The sequence below is a fragment of the Chiloscyllium punctatum genome, chromosome 38 (genome assembly GCF_047496795.1).
Source record: "Chiloscyllium punctatum isolate Juve2018m chromosome 38, sChiPun1.3, whole genome shotgun sequence".
In the NCBI taxonomy this organism is placed as follows: Eukaryota; Metazoa; Chordata; class Chondrichthyes; order Orectolobiformes; family Hemiscylliidae; genus Chiloscyllium; species Chiloscyllium punctatum.
The window spans coordinates 22,992,291-23,009,588 of record NC_092776.1 but is presented as its reverse complement, the minus strand read 5'-3'; the positions used below and the strand labels follow the sequence as shown (position 1 = coordinate 23,009,588).

General features: G+C 40.8%; 1 protein-coding gene across 1 annotated transcript in view; it reads left to right on the top strand.

Moving 5' to 3' along the window:
* Positions 1–9,663: 9,663 nt before the first annotated feature.
* fhip2a (FHF complex subunit HOOK interacting protein 2) overlaps positions 9,664–17,298 on the top strand; it is a 54,945-nt gene continuing 47,310 nt past the window's right edge. The window contains exon 1 of the mRNA XM_072557361.1: positions 9,664–9,998. Coding sequence (XP_072413462.1) covers positions 9,954–9,998 — 45 coding nt within the window. The 5' untranslated portion in view covers positions 9,664–9,953. The remainder of the gene's footprint in view (positions 9,999–17,298) is intronic.

The window sequence follows — 17,298 nt, the reverse complement described above, 5'->3', positions numbered from 1 at the left end:
CTTTTCCAGCTACACACTCCCAACTCTGATCTCCAGCATCTGCAGACCAGACTGTCTCCTGAAGTACAAGTATATTGCTGCTTCACCTGGATGGTGTCTTGAGCTTTGAATAGTTAGGAGGGAAGAAGTAAATAGACAGGTGTTGCACGTTCTGTGATTGCATGGGAAGGTATTGTGTGGGTGTGAGAAGTGTTGAGAGTGGAGGAGGAGTGGACCAGGCTGAGCCAGAAGGAATGGTCTCTGCGAAATGCTCACAAGAGATGGGAGGGGAATATATGTCTGGTGATGGCATCCCATTGAAGGTGATGAAAATGGCATCTTATGATCCTTTGAATGCAGATGCTCTTGGGGTGGAAAGTGAGGACCAGGAGACCCTTTTGTTGTTATGGGAGGGAAAAGAAGAGTTGAGAGCAGAAGTGCAGGAAATGGGTTGGACACAGTTGAACACACCAAAACCCCACATCTTCATATATATCCCACCCTTTCCTAGCTACTACTAATTCTGATGAATGGTTACTGGACCCAAAACATTAACTCTGTTTCTCTTTCCACAGATGCTGCCAGATCTGCTGGATTTCTCCAGCAATTTGATTTTGGTTCAGATTTCAAGCATCCCCCGTTCTTTGTTCTATCTCAGAAACCTGTGGTTGGGCTATTAAATCTGATAGTAAGTTGAAGGACAGCTAGAAATGACCAATTAACAGAATTAAATTGTTCACCCCCTCTACCAAAGTGAGTTATGCTTAACAAGGCAAACTTTTGACTTTTTGAACCCGAAGGCATTTTGACCACGTTAACCACTTACATCCACAGATACCCATTTGGCACTTCAGGTTAAATTTCCATCCCATTTCTGTCTGATAAAGGAAACCTTGCTGCATTTACTTATTCACTACAGTCAGAGGACTGAGTTATGGTTAATTCTATAAGATGCCAGCAGTAACTCAATATGCATTTTATCCTGACAATTAAAAAATTAATTTACTGTCATGTTCTGCCCTCTAGTGGCAAGTTGCTGGCATCACAGACAATCAATTGTTTTAAGGATTGTGATAAACAGGCTAAATTTTATCATTGGCCCCTAGATAGTGAGCGTGAAGGTGCCGGTAAAATAGCGAAGAGTTGCACTGAAGGGCAAGAGATAAGCCCAGAAGAGGACAACCATTTGGAATGATCAAGGGCGTTCCTTGATGGTAGGCAGGTTTGTCTGCCATATGGGAAAGCTGCTGGCCTTATAGAGGTAGCTGCCCTTAGGCTGCAAGACTGAAAATGGTGTTGGGGGTCAAAGAATGAAGATGCAATGATCACCCCCAAGGGAGGCTTTGTCCTACAATCCTCAGCACTGTCCACTTGCAGTATTATTATCTTTTATTTCACTTCTGTTTGAGGCCTCCAGTGGCTAAGGTTTCACAGTTGCTGGTCCTCTCATTTGAAAACAAGCCCAACGTAAATTAGTGAGGAGGCCACCTTCGAGAAAACAGCTAGTGCCTATAGGTTCAGGGCACTCATTTAGTCTCAATATTCAGGTCCTGAAACCTTTGATAAAATTCAGCTCGCAAAGTTGCAAAGCCAAATATTTCAGCTGTGTTCCAATTCTAGTTAATGGTTAAACGGAACAAAGTCAGATCCCAGAATAAAACCTGGCTTCATAGATCGTCTGTTTAATTTTTGAAATTGTTTAATACGGTTAGTTGCTGAAACATATTCCCACAAGGCTGCAGTTCTTTAATATGAAAATATACGTTTAATGCACGAAAGAAGGAATAATGTGGAGGTGGCAGTGTTGCTCTGGGCTGGACAAGGTCAAAAATCACATGACACCAGCTTCTCGTTCAACAGGTTTATTTGAAAGGTAAAAACAATAACTGCAGATGCTGAAAACCAAATACCGATTTATTTGAAAACACAAGCTTTCATATCCTTGCTCCTTCTTCAAGTATTAGTGGAAGAGGGAGACCTTAGACACAGAATTTAAAACGAAAAGATCAAAGAGTCATACAATTGATGCAAATGAATTGAACACACCTAAGATGTCTGTTGAATCTTTAATCAGTTAGAATGAAGGTGCAGGTTTCCATTGAATAATATGCAAATGCCAGGATTTATTTCAAGTCACTGGCCCAAGATAACTTAAGGTTTTATCAATATTGAAGAGGTAGCATCTCAGGTCAGATAATGCACTTTTCATGGAGGTCTGTGTCTTAACCTGGAGTCAGACTGATTTTATTTTCAAAGTGGGAATTTATAAAATGCCACATCGACTGACTGTCTACAAATGGGTGTGTGTGTGTGTGTGTGTGTGCGTGTGTTATTTAAAAGTAGATGCTTTCGGAATGCTGCTCCCTCATCAGGTTGCTAGTGAGGCAGAATCATAGGGCGCAGAATTTATAGTAACATACCCTGCCCCACTAGCTGCCTGATGATATGGCAGGGCTCTGAAAGCTTGTACTTCCAAATAAACCTGTTGGACTATAACCTGGTGCTGTGTGATTTTTAACTTTGTCCAGCCCAGTACAACAACAGCACCTCCACATTGTGTGAGACTGTATATGTGCTTGTGTGGGTGAATGTGTGTGTGAGTGAGAGTGTGTGAGAGAGTGTGAGATAATGTGTGCGTGTGTGTATGCTTGAAAGACTGTGCATATGCGTATAAGGAAGTATATGTATGTGAGAAAGTGTGCATGCGCGTGTGCACTAGAGAGAGAGTGTGAGTGCGAGGCAGTACAAGCATGTGAGAGAGTGTGCGTGTGTGTGAGAGAGTGTGTATGAGTGTGTTTATGTGTGAGAGAGTGTGTGTTGTGTGTGTGTGTATGTTTGTATGAGAGTATATAGCATGGTGGGGTCACCTGTCATGTGATATGAACCCAAGATGCCAGTTGAGGCCGTCCTCATGGGTACCGAACTTGGCTATCAACCTTTGCTTGGTGATTCTGCGTTGTTGCGTATCTCAAAATCCGTTTGGAAGATATTTACCCAAAGATCCGAGGCCAAATGTCCTTGACTGCTGAAGTGTTCCCCCATTGGGAGGGGACATCCCTATCTGGTGATTGTTACATAGTATCCATTCATCTGCTGTCATAACATCTACCTAGTTTTGCCAATATACCATGCCTTGGGGCATCCAGTATATGAGAGAGACAATGTTGGCCGAATCATGTGAGTATCTGCCGTGCACATGGTGGGAAGGAATAAACAAACGAAATAGACAAACAAACAAAACAATATATATATAAGAGCTTGAATTTGCTGAAAAATGACACATTTTGCCAAAGCCTTTCATCTGACACTCATCAGGATATTTCACAAAAATATTTCACAATTCAAGGGGAAAACTAACATTTATGTTGCATGCTGACTGGTTGATAAGTGAACTTTGCTAGAGGCATTACCATGGAGAATGCATTGACTGATGACGACTTTGTTTAAGTTTTAAACCAGGCTCATTGACTCTGATTGGTGACAGCATTCTCTTCAGAATGAACTAGTAAATGACTGTTGAGTGGAAACAGGTGCAGGCTTACATATTCTGTAAGCCTGGTTGAATATGAGAATATCTTTTAGAGAAATAATGGGGAACAATGGTCAATAATACCATTGTAAAAGCCATAGTGTGAAGCTAAAGCTTCTGTAATTAAATAGCACTGTTTTGTGGCCCACTGTACACATTTGCTGTATTTTCACAAATACAATAACACAAAAACTATCAATAATTTTTTATCTATCTACCTGCCTATCTATATAACTGTCTATCTAAAGAGAGATATAGGATATCTCTCAACAAAAAAGTCTATCAACAGTTAAAAACAGAGCTTCTAAATGCTAAATAGATCTGGTGCACCTTGCATTGTAACCTTGTTAATATATCTTCAAGGTCATTTTTGTTGTCTTCTATATGATTTACAATTGTGCCATCAACAACTAACACAACATAAGGTGGAAGTGCAAGACAATGCCCATCAACAAGCAAAGCCAGTGGATAGCAATAATAATAGCTGTGCAGAAATAGCTTTCCAGCCGGGAAGATTAGTATCTCAAGCTTTTATAGAGTAAATGCTTATCTAATTACATAGTCTACCCTCCTTCTTAATGACAACAACGAGCAATTTTATAGTGCCTTTTACATAATAAAATACTAAAAAGCACTTTACAAAGGTGAATGTTCTGTTCTAAACTGTGTCCTCAACATAACATCAAATATTATGGGAGCTCATTCCCACACTGCTGCTGCATCACATTGTCTTATTTGTATTAAATTTAAAGTAATAATAAGTGTTGAAGTTTTCCATTCCCTATTCTATTTTCTATTCTTCTGTAAGATCATCTATGAGACTCCTCCTCTCCAAGCTAAAATTCCCAAGTTCTTTCAGTCTCCCCGCTATGATACCACCTTTCATATTGAGAACTAATTTTGGTGCATTGAATGTTAGTAACACATACCTCGATAAATACAACCTCTTTTCACAGTTTTCCAGGACTAAAAGTGGTATTCCGTGTTTACTACATGTTACCATAAGATTTCAATTAAATATCTCTTAAAATCTTCTTTGCAATTCCGTTACTAGAAGAAAAAACAGCAAATTTGATTATTTTTTTCATACAACTTTATGCAATATGCTTTTAAGAAAAATATCTGGGAACAGTGTCAATTATTTTCATTTGAAAATCTATTGAGCTGTGAAACATTTTCAGATATACTATCAGAAGGCAGTGAAGCCAGGTAGCAGGCTTTCAATGCTCCTTGCTTATTAAAAGCAAGAACTACATCTGATAAGACCAGATAATAGTTTGGAATTTCATATGCAGAAGGTTGGCAATGCAGACATTTTGTGTTGATGAAAAACACCTTACAGTTTCAATCAAACTGGAAAACTACAGGAAGGGACTTTAACAGTATAAAAAACTGTGACTTTTAAATTTAAGTACTGCAGTAGAGAAAAGAACAGCCCAACCAATTGTCAAAAGCAGATCTCAGAGACAGCGCAACTAATCAGCAAAAGGAGAATCTACAACTAACAGAACTTGGCCAATTTCTGGTGATCATATGACCACTAAACTTAAACATCCTGGGGAAATGTGTTGCTAAGCTTAGAGAAGTGAGGGCGTTCTATTCCATAACATCGTATACTGGGGAATTGCGATTCAGTTTAGATTTCTAATCATGTTTTCAAACCAATGAATCTTATTAAACGTGGGAACTTTTTGGTGAGTCATTATCCTCTGATAATTCACAGATCAAAATGAACAAGACGCCTGATTATAAAAGCCCTATAGACTAAGAAGCAGGAGCAGGCTAAAGAAATGTAAGAAAGCTTTCAAATTCCAATGCTAACATCTGCATTGTAGTTCCTTGCTTGTTTATCAGATTGCAATTCTAACTCCCTTTCTGAGATATTTGTATCATCGACAGTCGCAGGTGAGGTGCCGGAAGACTGGAGGTTGGCTAACATGGTGCCACTATTTAAGAAATGTGGTAAGGACAAGCCATGGACAAGGGAACTATAGACTAGTGAGCCTGATGTCATTGGTGGGCAAGTTGTTGAAGAGAACCCTGAGGGACAGGATGCACATGTATCTGGAAAGGCAAGGACTGATTAGGGACAGTCAACATGGCTTTGTGGATGGGAAATCATGTCTCACAAACTAGATTGAGTTTTTTGAAGAAGTGACAAAGAGGATTGATGAGGGCAGAGTATAGACGTGATCCATATGGACTTCTCAAGGTGTTTGACAGGATTTCCCATAGGACACTAGTTAGCAAGGTTAGATCTAGCCATTTGTATACAGAACTGGCTCAAAGGTAGAAGACAGACGGTGGTGGTGGAGGGTTGTTTTTCAGATTGGAGGCCTGTGACCAGTGGGATGCCACAAAGAATGGTGCTGGGTCCTCTACTTTATGTCATTTACATTAATTATTTAAATGTGAGCATAGAGCTATAGCTAGTAAGTTTGCAGGTGACAACAAAATTAGAGGTGTAGTGGACAGCGAAGAAAGTTGCCTCAAATTACAATGGGATTTTGATTAGATGGGCCAATGGGCTGAGGGGTGTCAGATGGAGTTTAATTTAGATAAATGTGAGGTGCTGTATTTTGGGAAAGCAAATCTTTGCAGGATTTATACATTTAATGGTAAGGTCCTAGGGAGTGTTGCTGAACAAAGAGGCCTTCGAGTACAGGTTCATAGCTTCTTGAAAGTAGAGTCACAGGTAGATAGGATAGTGAAGAAGGCGCTTGGTATGCTTTCCTTTATTGGTCAGAGTATTGAGTACAGGAGTTGCGAGGTCATGTTGCAGCTGTACAGGACATTGGTTAGGCCACTTTTGGAATATTGCATGCAATTCTGGTCTCCTTCCTATCGGAAGGATGTTGTGAAACTTGAAAGGGTTCAGAAAAGATTTACAAGGATGTTGCCAGGGTTGGAGGATTTGAGCAATAGGAAGAGGTTGAATAGGCTGGGGCTGTTTTCTCTGGAGCATTGGAGGCTGAGGGGTGACCTTAACGAGATTTATAAAATCATAGGATAAACAGACAAAGTCTTTTCCCTGGGGTGGGGGAGTTCAAAGCTAGAGGACATAGGTTTAAGGTGAGAGGGGAAAGATATAAAAGAGACCTAAGGGGCAACTTTTTCAGCAAAGTGCGGTACGTGTATGGAATGAACTGCCAGAGGAAGTAGTGGACTCTAGTAAAATTGCAACATTTAAAAGGCATCTGGTAGGGTATATGAATAGGAAGGGTTTGGAGCGATATGGGCTGGGTGCTGGCAAATGGGACTAGATTGGTTTGGGATATCTGTTCAAAATGGACGAGTTGGACCAATGGGTCTGTTTGCATGCTGTACACCTCTATGACTCTTATGTATTTACCAGTCACCCATTTTGTACCTGCTTTTAAATCTACAGATAGAAAAAAATCTAATCTTTCTTCACATTGTAATAAAAGCATGACACTGTTAATACTGAGATCTGCCTTCAATAACCCATTCAGCTGTTATTTTCTTCATTGCAGTGTTGCCATTTGTACACAGCCATGTACTGCTAAAATGCCTTTTAGCCATCTTGCAGTTTGACTAAAGCTGTAAGGAGTTCCTTCACTTCCTCAGTACTGAAGAGTTATAGTGGACTCAAAACTTTGTTTTTCTCTTCACAGATACTGTCAGATCTGCTGAGTTTGTCCAGTATTTTCTGTTTTTAACTTCTTTACTCTATTTAGTTTGAATGGGTTTTCCTGTGATGAGTGTTTGAGTAAATTGACTCTAATTCTCTTTGGAGTTTAGAAGAATGTGAGGTCATCTCACTGAAACATATAGGTTCAACAGGATAAGTACTTAGGCTGTTTCTCCAGCTGGAAAATCTAAAATACAAGGCACAGGCTCAAGATATTGGGTCAATCATTTTAAGCTCACAGGAAACATTTCTTCAAGTAAAAGGTTGTGGCCCTTTGGAATTTGATGTTCAGACTTGTGGAACCTTCATCTTATTTTTAAGGCTGAGATGGTCAGATGTTTGTCCTCTTGTGAAATCAACGGATATGAGGAGTAAGCAAGAAAGTGCAGTTGAAGCCAAAGATTAGCTTTGATCTTACGCTTTGGAAAACCAGGCTGAATAGTCAGATGGGATGGATAAGTATATGGGCTATTCCCACTGCTGTTTCAATTGGGAAAGTACATTCAGAGACATAGGTTTCATACACATTTGAAGATCTTGCATCCCAGTGACATTTCAGAACAATAATAATATAGTCAGGTCATAAAGTCATACAGTCATAGAGATGTACAGCATGGAAACAGACCCTTCGGTCCAACCTGTCCACGCTGACCAGATATCCCAACCCAATCTAGTCCCACCTGTCAGCACCTGGCCCATATCCCTCCAAAGCCTTCCTATTCATATACCCATCCAAATGCCTCTTAAATGTTGCAACTGTACCAGCCTCCACCACATCCTCTGGTAACTCATTCCATACACATACCTCCCTCTGCGTGAAAAAGTTACCCCTTAAGTCTCTTTTATATCTTTCCCCTCTCACCCTAATCCTATGCCCTCTTGTTCTGGACTCCCTGATCCCAGGGAAAAGACTTTGTCTATTTATCCTATCCATGCCCCTCATAATTTTGTAAACCTCTATAAGGTCATCCCTCAGCCTCCGACGCTCCAGAGAAAACAGCCCCAACCTGTTCAACCTCTCCCTGTAGCTCAAATCCTCCAACCCTGGAACATCCTTGTAAATCTTTTCTGAACCCTTTCAAGTTTCACAACATCTTTCCGATGGGAAGGAGACCAGAATTGCATGCAATATTCTAACAGTGGCCTAACCAATGTCCTGTACAGCCGCAACATGACCTCCCAACTCCTGTACTCAATACTCTGACCAATAAAGGAAAGCATACCAAACGCCTTCTTCACTATCATATCTACCTGCTACTCCACTTTCAAGGAGCTATGAACCTGCACTCCAAGGTCTCTTTGTTCAGCAACACTCCCTAGGACCTTACCATTAAGTGTATAAGTCCTGCTTTCCCAAATTCTGAGGAAGCATCACACTCGCCTCAAAAAATTCCCTGTCCGCAGATGCTGCTCAACCTGCTGAGTTGCTACAGAATTAAAAATCACACAACACCAGATCCAACAGGTTTAATTGAAAGTATACTAGCTTTCGGAGCGCCGCTCCTTCATCAGGTGATTGTGGAGGGCATAATTGTAAGGCACAGAATTTATAGCAAAACTTTACAGTGTGATGTAACTGAAAATATACCTTGAAAAATACCTTGATTGTCTGTTGAGTCTTTCACCTGTTCGAATACCATGATAATTTCACTTCTTTCATGTGTAAATCACAAAACCTTTTTTTAAAAGTTGCATTCTCAGGTTAGCAGCAACAATTGGTGTTAGCTAGACAATATGTTGAAGATGTTAGTCCCCTGTGTTCTCTGTCTATGCCATGGTGCTTAGATTGATTCTAATTTAAAACGTGAGATAAGAGTTTTACATGAATTTATGCAGTTTTTGAGCAAAGTACCATATAAATTCTGTGCCTTACAATTGCATCCTCCACAATCACCTGATGAAGGAGTGACGCTCCAAAAGTTAGTGCTTCCAATTAAACCTATTGGACTATAACCTGGTGTTGTGTGATTTTTAACTTTGCACACCCCAGTCCAACACCAGCATCTCCGAATCATAGTTGCTACAGAACTTTATTTTATTTCAGATTTCCAGCATCCGTGATATTTACTTTTATATGTATTTTGTATTTCATCTGTTTTTCTAATGTTCACAGATGCCATTACACACCACTAGAGCAGGTGGGATTTTAATCTATGGCTGACTATCCAGGAGTAGAGACACTACCACTATGTTCCTTTTACATTCGTAGGACAGTACAGACTGTGATATTCACTTCCCTCTGGCGCTGGGAGGACCATATTATCAGTCAGCGACATGGAATGGGCTGTGTTCCTTATCGCTCCCTGGTGTTGGGAGGACCATATTGTCAGCGTTTGCGGGCCGGGGGAGGGGTGGAAATGCTTCTTCACCGCCGCCTGCTGTTGGGAGGACCACATTGTCAGTCAGCGAATAATACTGTGCTCTTGGGCGCCTTCTGACGCCAGGATGACCGCACTATGAGGTGATGCCGGCAGGGCGTCGCCCCCTGGCGTTGGGAGGACCGCGTAGCCAGTTGGCCCAACAGTCAGTGTTTGTGGTGCCACGGTGTCGGTTGTGTGTTTGTGTTGTTTGAGGTGTTGAATGTTTACTGTGGGCCTGTCTGATCACCGGGGTCTGCCCGCGCCCTCTACCTTCGATTTGTTCGTTTCTGGGTCGTTTTCTTCCCCCCCCATCCCCTCCGTTCTGTTATTTTGTGTGCGAGGCGCATGAACAGCCAGGCTGGATCGAACCAGGAAGAAGATTGAGGAATCCAAGGAGAAGATCCGCCGGGAGATCCGCGAGTCCAAGGCCAAGATGTTCACCAAATTCACCAACATCCTGCAGCAGGCGGTGGAGGCGGTGAGTACTGCCCCTTTGGAACCAGCAGGCAGCTGCGAATCCACAGCCAGCCCCGGGCCGCTTCCTTTCACTTTACATCGGGGTCCCACGGAGGCCTACCTAGTTGGAGCAAATAAGTGAGCCCCCCCCCCCCCCCACCTGAGGTTGGAGGGGGGGGGGTTAACAGTCAATTTATTCTATCAATCTGAATGGATTTGGGCTTCAGTTTCTTTATTCCTGTCCATTTGGGGAAACTTCTCCGGAGTGGTCAGGTTTTGATGTTATTGATATTTGTTTGAAGTAATCCTCCCTGTCTCTGACAGCCACCCAGGATTTTGGTTGCTCATCCACTTTGTGTGATATTTCCAGTTATTCTGGGGCAGTGCCGAGGGAGACAGGACAGCGGCTGCTCCAGTGTTGTTTCACTCTCCGGGAAGCAGCTGTTTGTTTGTTTCTGCACTGCCCTATCTCCCTCCCATTGTGTGTAGGAGCTGCTTTTGTTTGGGTTATGGCAGAATCCTACAGTCGTGAAACGGCAAGGGTCTCGAGTCAATACAAGAAAATCTATCTGCCAAAAAACATACTGCAGAATAATCATCATCATCACAGAATCAGGATTATTTATCAGTTACTTTGTTTTCTACCTCCTTTGTGCACAGGTAGTAGATGTACAAACGAGTAATCGCTCATAAGTGTGAGTTTGATTTGAATGCAGCCTGTCGTGTTTAGGAATTAAGGCATATATTCAACAACGGTCTAAAGGCAAAATAATTAATGGAGATATTCTGAGTGTCTTTTGGAAAGCACACGTTTATACACAACTTGTAATGTGCTATTGTGCAATAATTCATTCCTCTTCACAAAATGTTATTGTGTCATATGGTTTGAAAGTGAAGTCCATTCGGAGAAAGTGAGGACTGCAGATGCTGGAGATCAGAGCTGAAAAATGTGTTGCTGGAAAAGCGCAGCAGGTCAGGCAGCATCAAAGGAGCAGGAGAATCAACGATTTGGGCATAAGCCCTTCTTCAGTGAAGTCCATTGCCAAGTATTTTATGCATGTTTTGGTCTAGGTTCCACCTTTTGATATTTTCTTTTATATATTGTTCAGTCCCATTTTCTCTCTCTCTCTCCCTCGTTTCTTCTCCCCCCTCCCCCACGAACACACACAATGGCATGTAAATTGCTCTAAGACATCTATGTTATAACAAATAGTATTGGCAAATAATTTTGGTCTGTAGGCACTTGGAGTGTGGAAAATTATTTCATTCAACTGTTTATGCTTAGTATCAGTTACAGCCTTGCTTCATGAAAATATATGATATTAAAATTATAATTTAATGGATTATTTGAACTGTAGCGATGTCAGGTTTTTATTTTGGTCTGTTTCACTATTCTTTATATGGAGACTTTAACTTGAGGGGAAAAAAAAACAACCTAGACTGCTTCACAGAGGCATATTGGGCAAACACAATGAAGACCACTTTAAGGAAGTTGGCATTAGGAGAGTTGACCAAAAGTTTAGTGAAATAACTGGGTTTAAGAGAAGGATAGATGTTTTGTGGATGGGGATTTTATATGTGGGGTCAAGATGGTGACTGGGATAGGGGATGTCAAGAGCAGAGGAGTTTGGAATTGGGGAAGCTGAGAATTTGGAGAAAAAGGAGTGTTCTGGAGGTTTCTGAGACTGGGAACAGGTAAGGTAATGGAGGGAGATAATAACTAGCTACATAATTTATATGTACTTTCATATGTAATCATATGCTGTAACAAACGTTTGCTGAGCTACCTGCACCATTATTGGTAATAACATTTTACAGGTGCTTCAGCTTTAAAATCATAGGTGTCAGAAACATATGTCATTCGAGGTCAAAGTGAGGAGTCTGGGTCAGAGTCTAGACAATCATCAGATTTGTACCCATTTGTCATCTGACTTCTGTACTTTTCTGAACTTGCTGGTTACATTATTTCCACTTTCCTCTCTGTAGTATTTCACCTCCAGTAAATTACCTGCAGGCATGAAGGTACTCGACAGAACAGATGGGAAATGGTTCAGTCTGCATTGCCTTCAATCCAAATCCAAAAGCACTCCAACCTCAGTCAGACATCTTAAATATGCAGGTGTTATTGTGCACACTCATTAAGAAACAGACTTTCATGTTGTTTCTGACCCCTTCACCAAAGCAAATGGCAAGAAAAGATCTTTTACAAACAACTGGAAAGTAAAAATTCTCTTTGAGTCATTTCCCACAGCACATCACTTCCTCAGATCAGAGGGGTCCTGGATATATGGGCCATTGTCTCTATCTTGGGAGCCTTGTGTTGTTGAGGCCAGACACATACAAAAATAATTATCACCACCTGCAATGTGCCAGCTCAGCCTTTAGCCAGTGGAGAAAAAAACATATTTGATGGCCAGGATCTTTAACCCAAGACTACCAGGGTTTACCAGGCACCAGAAAGTGATCCCCACCTTTCTATATGCTTCAGAGCCTTGCACAATTTATAGCAGGCACTTCAAAGCAATGGAGAAATACCACCAATGATGTCTTCATAATGTCTTTCAATCTAGAGGCAATAAAGGCTGTCCAACAGGATTCTATGTCTCTTTGTCAAGTGTCAAAGTACTAATCACTTAAAACCAACTCTGCTGAGAGGGACAAATAGTTTGTACACCTGACTCCCAAAGCAACTGCTCCAATTGAATCTCAGGCACAGCATAAGATTCCAAGCAGCACAGTGAAAATACATTAGAGATGTCCTCTAAACAACCCTGAAGAAGTCAAACATAACTTGCCAACTCATGGGAGTTGAAAATATGTTGCTGGAAAAGCGCAGCAGGTCAGGCAGCATCCAAGGAGCAAGAGAATCGACGTTTCGGGCATGAGCCCTTCTTCAGGAACTCATGGGAGTCCCTAGCTTGTGACTAACCAAAATGGAGAAGGCTAGTTCAGCAAGTAACCAAAAACATAAAGGGCCTTTGCATGGGGAATATGCAAAGCTGAAATCAAAGCATCAGAGAGAGTGCCCAAATCTCCGAACAACCCACCTGTCCAGACCTTCAAACACTATTTTAGAAAGCAATTGAGTATTTGCAAGAGCACATCTCACTCAACCCTCCCCCATATGATTTGACCAACACTGTTGCACTCAGTCGCTGGTTTATAAATTTTTCAGTGTGTGAGCACTTCGCTGATACTAACATACTCTCTTGATTTGCAGTCCTAAACTGCAACAGGCAGTGATGGCTGTTGCATAAAATATTTTCTTAATAAAATAATAATTAGCAATTATGTAGTGTTTTTCACAATTGCTGGTTGTCTCAAAACCAATAAAGTACTTTTGAAGTGTAGTCACAACTGCAATGTAGAAGCATTGCATTTGTTTTTTGCAAACAGCATAATGGCAATGATCTGATAATTTATTTGCAGTGTTGATTCAGGAATAAATACTAATAGTAGTAGCAGTAAGACACCAGAGTCCCAGAATACCATAGCGCTGCCTTTTAGAGAGAGACGACTGATGGTGGTTTAATCTTGGGGTCGCAATGACTCAGGCAAGGGGTGAGGTTGACAAGGCAGTAACGTCAGCAGGTACGGGAACTGAACTCCCTCTGGTGTCACACTTTATCTCAGAGCAACCATCCAGCCAACTGAGCTAACCAACTTCCAGAGGGTAAATAGGAGTAACCGGGGATAACTCCTACTTTTCATTGTGAAGGAATAATGGAGATAACATCCATGTTAACAGAGGAACATCATGACCTAATAAATGTCCTGGGGTCTTCTGCCCAAGATGAGTTAAGTTTGAAAATCTTTTTTTACATTTACCATTTAATTGTATTGCATATACATTAATATAACTGTTGAAAAAGCATAAGCAATTGGGACCATTCTGTTCTTTTAAGCAGGATGCATTATGAGCTGTTTGTTGCCCCTCTCTTTCTCCCACCTCCCTCCAGTGGCTGTCAGATTGAAATGTCACTTTGAGGTTTGGGAGAAAGCTTGTCTGTTGACTTGCATTGTGAGTACTTAGTGTTCTTTTAAATTCTTGTTACCTCTCAGTGAAGATTTTGATTTTTTTATTGTCTTTTTTTTCAGCGTAATGAATCAAATTGCTTTCAGTAATTTCTTCCTCCTTTGTCCCCAGTTAGTAGTTTATTTCTGACAGTTGACAGGAGGTTTGAATTGATCACTAAATTACTTCTGGAGAGCTCTCTTTGTAGTTAAAGATATTTCTTTAGTAAAATAAAATGAATTATCAAGAGTGTGGCAGAGGATTTCCAAATTCTTCTTTTACATGTACAGATATGTGTTTAAATTAATAGGAATTGAAGAAGTATCTGCAGGATAGTTTGATTTGCATCCCTAGTAGATTAATTAGTCTCCTAATCTTAACTGCAAAGAAGCCTGATAAAGTTATGAAACACTTATTGAACAGATGGAGGCATGTTTCCCTTGGCTGGGTAGTTCTGAACATGGAGGTAGTTCAGAATATGGGACATAGCTTCAGGAGAAGGGGTCAATCGCTTAGGACCGAAATGAGGACAAATACCATCACTCGAAAGGATTGTGAATGTTTGACATTCTCTCCCCGAAAGTTAGTAGGTGCCCCTTCATTAAATATATTCAGCACTGAGATTCACAGATTTCGATCTCTGAGGGAAATCAAGGAAAATAGGGAACAGGCAGGAAAGTAAATTTGTAACAGAGGATCAATTATGATTATACTGAATGATGAAGCAAGCCATATTTTCTCCTGCTTCTAATTCTTATGTTTGTAAAAGTGAAATTTGTGCCAATAGTAGTTGTTTGGCAGTAATTGAGACTAATCACACTGTTAAAATTTCACAAGCCCAAACATTTTCTGGCAAAATTCTTGGGTAACTGTAGTGTAAATTCAGCAGCATATATTTTGCATATTTTAGTTCTGAGTCTCAGTAAAGTAGGTAATGTTATGGCAAAGTTTTGGAACGAGCAGAACAACTGGAACAATAAATTCCTGATAATACTGTGCTGGAGTGTTCATGCAAGATTCCTGTCTGATATATTGTTTAATAGTACTGAGAGATGCTTGCTTTACTTTTTTTTGGATTGGAAAATGTTGCTGTCCAAAGTGACCTGGGTGTCCTTCCTCATAAGTCACTAAAAGCAGGCATACCGTAACATTTTGCAAAGAAATTGGTATGTTAGCCTTTGTTACAAGAATATTTGGGTACAAGAGCAAAGAAGTTTCCCTCCAATTATATGGAACAGTGGTGTAACTGTAGCTGGAGCAATGAATGCAGTTCAGGTCCCCTTGCCTACAGCAAGGATTCAGTTACCATTGAGGGAATGCGGCAGAGATGATGAGACTGTTCTGTGAGGAGAGATTGAGGAGACTGGGCCTGTATTTTCTGGAGTTTAGAACGATAAGAGATTATAGTAACTGAGAAAATTCTTAAAAGGATAGACAGCTGTGGGAAACACGTTTCTGCTGCCTGTGTGTCCAAGAACCAGGAGAGACATTCCTGAAATAAAAGACCTGAGGGGGAATTTCTTCACTTAGAGGGTGTTGAGTCATTGGAATGCTTTGCCCCAGAGGACTGTGGAACTTCAGTCATTAAGTAAATTCAAGACAGAGATTGATAGCTCTACAATTACTCATGACATCAAGAGATAGAGTCATAAAGATGTACAGCACGGAAACAGACTCTTCGGTCCAACACGTCTATGCCGATCAGCTATCCCAACCCTACCAGCACCTGGCACATATCCCTCCAAACTCTTACTATTCATATACCCATCCAGATGCCTTTTAAATGTTGCAATCGTACCAGCCTCCACCACTTCCTCTGGCAGCTCATTCCATACATGTACCACCCTCTGTTTGAAAAAGTTGCCCCTTAGGTCTCTTTTATTTCTTTCCCCTCTCACCCTAAACCTATGCCCTCTAGTTCTGGACTCCCCTACCCCAAGGAAAAGATTTTGTCTATTTATCCTATCCATGTCCCTTATGATTTTATAAACCACTATAAGGTCACCCCTCAGCCTCCAACACTCTAGGGAAAACGGCATTCCCTGTAGCTCAAATCCTCTAATCGTGGGGATAGTGCAGATATATAATATTGAGGTAGATGATGACCCACAAGATGGAATGACAGAGGAGGTCGGTGTGCTGAAGGTCCATTCCTGCTCCTATGTTCTTCTGTGCTGCCAGGTTGTTGTGTAATTAAGAATTGCATGGGAGACGTGGATTGTCATAAAAATATCAGAACTGTATATATCTCAAGTATTGCATTAGATAGTAATTTTCTGATTGCTCAACTGTTTGCCTTCTGTGTTTGGGCACTATTTTTCTAACCTTTAGTCGGGTTCTTGTGCAGTTTATTGTAGATTTTGAACTGCTTCCATAAGTTGAAAACTTGTAACTTGGTTCCTGATTAAAAGTAACAATAAGCAGCTGGAATGATATTGTAGTGTCAAGTTGGAGTGCCCTTATCATAATTTATGACATTATTTATATTGATGCACTTTCCTTTGATCATTAATTGAAGGTGATAATTTGTGATGGACCTTGACTGTACGGATTGTTGCAGCTGAACCTGATTTTTGTCCTCACTCACCATGAACACTGGGGTTTGCTTCTGTCACCTTTCCCATAGAAACTCCGACCACTTATGATAATTTTAGTGCCATTTCATCTGAGATCAGCTAATTCACCACAGTGAACAAAGTTGGAACTTGGTCAGTCTGGCTCAATCCCATACTACATGTACTGATATTGAAAGCAATTGTTTTTTGTTCTTTTTGCTTTAAAATAAACTTCAAGCAATCTCATTTCAAATGTTTGCTGGCAAGCTAACACATGATAGAGGTTTGGTGCTTGGTAATGTTTCCCTCAGTGGTATTCCACCAAGTTTTCAAAGGGGATGAACAACGAGTGCACTCGATAGATACATTAATTTAAAAAATTCAACAGATTTTCTTTAAATTAATTATGAAAGAATATGTGGTGCAGACAGGAAAGTGGAGTTGAGACCATAACCAGATCAGCTGTGAACCTATTGAATGACAGATCAGACTTGCAAAAGTGAATGGTCTACTTCTGCTTCGAGGTCCAATGTTCCTAGGGCATGGAGGTTAAGCTGTGTGGAAAGTTGCTCCAGTCCTTTGAATAAAACTGGGAAATTCATTTTATACTGAATACAATAATTTTGCTCATGCTGCATCTTGATTTCAAAATATTACTTTCATAAGAATGCCGCTGCACCCGATGCGGCCTCATCTATATTGGGGAGACAGGCCGCCTACTTGTGGAACGTTTCAGAGAACACCTCTGGGAC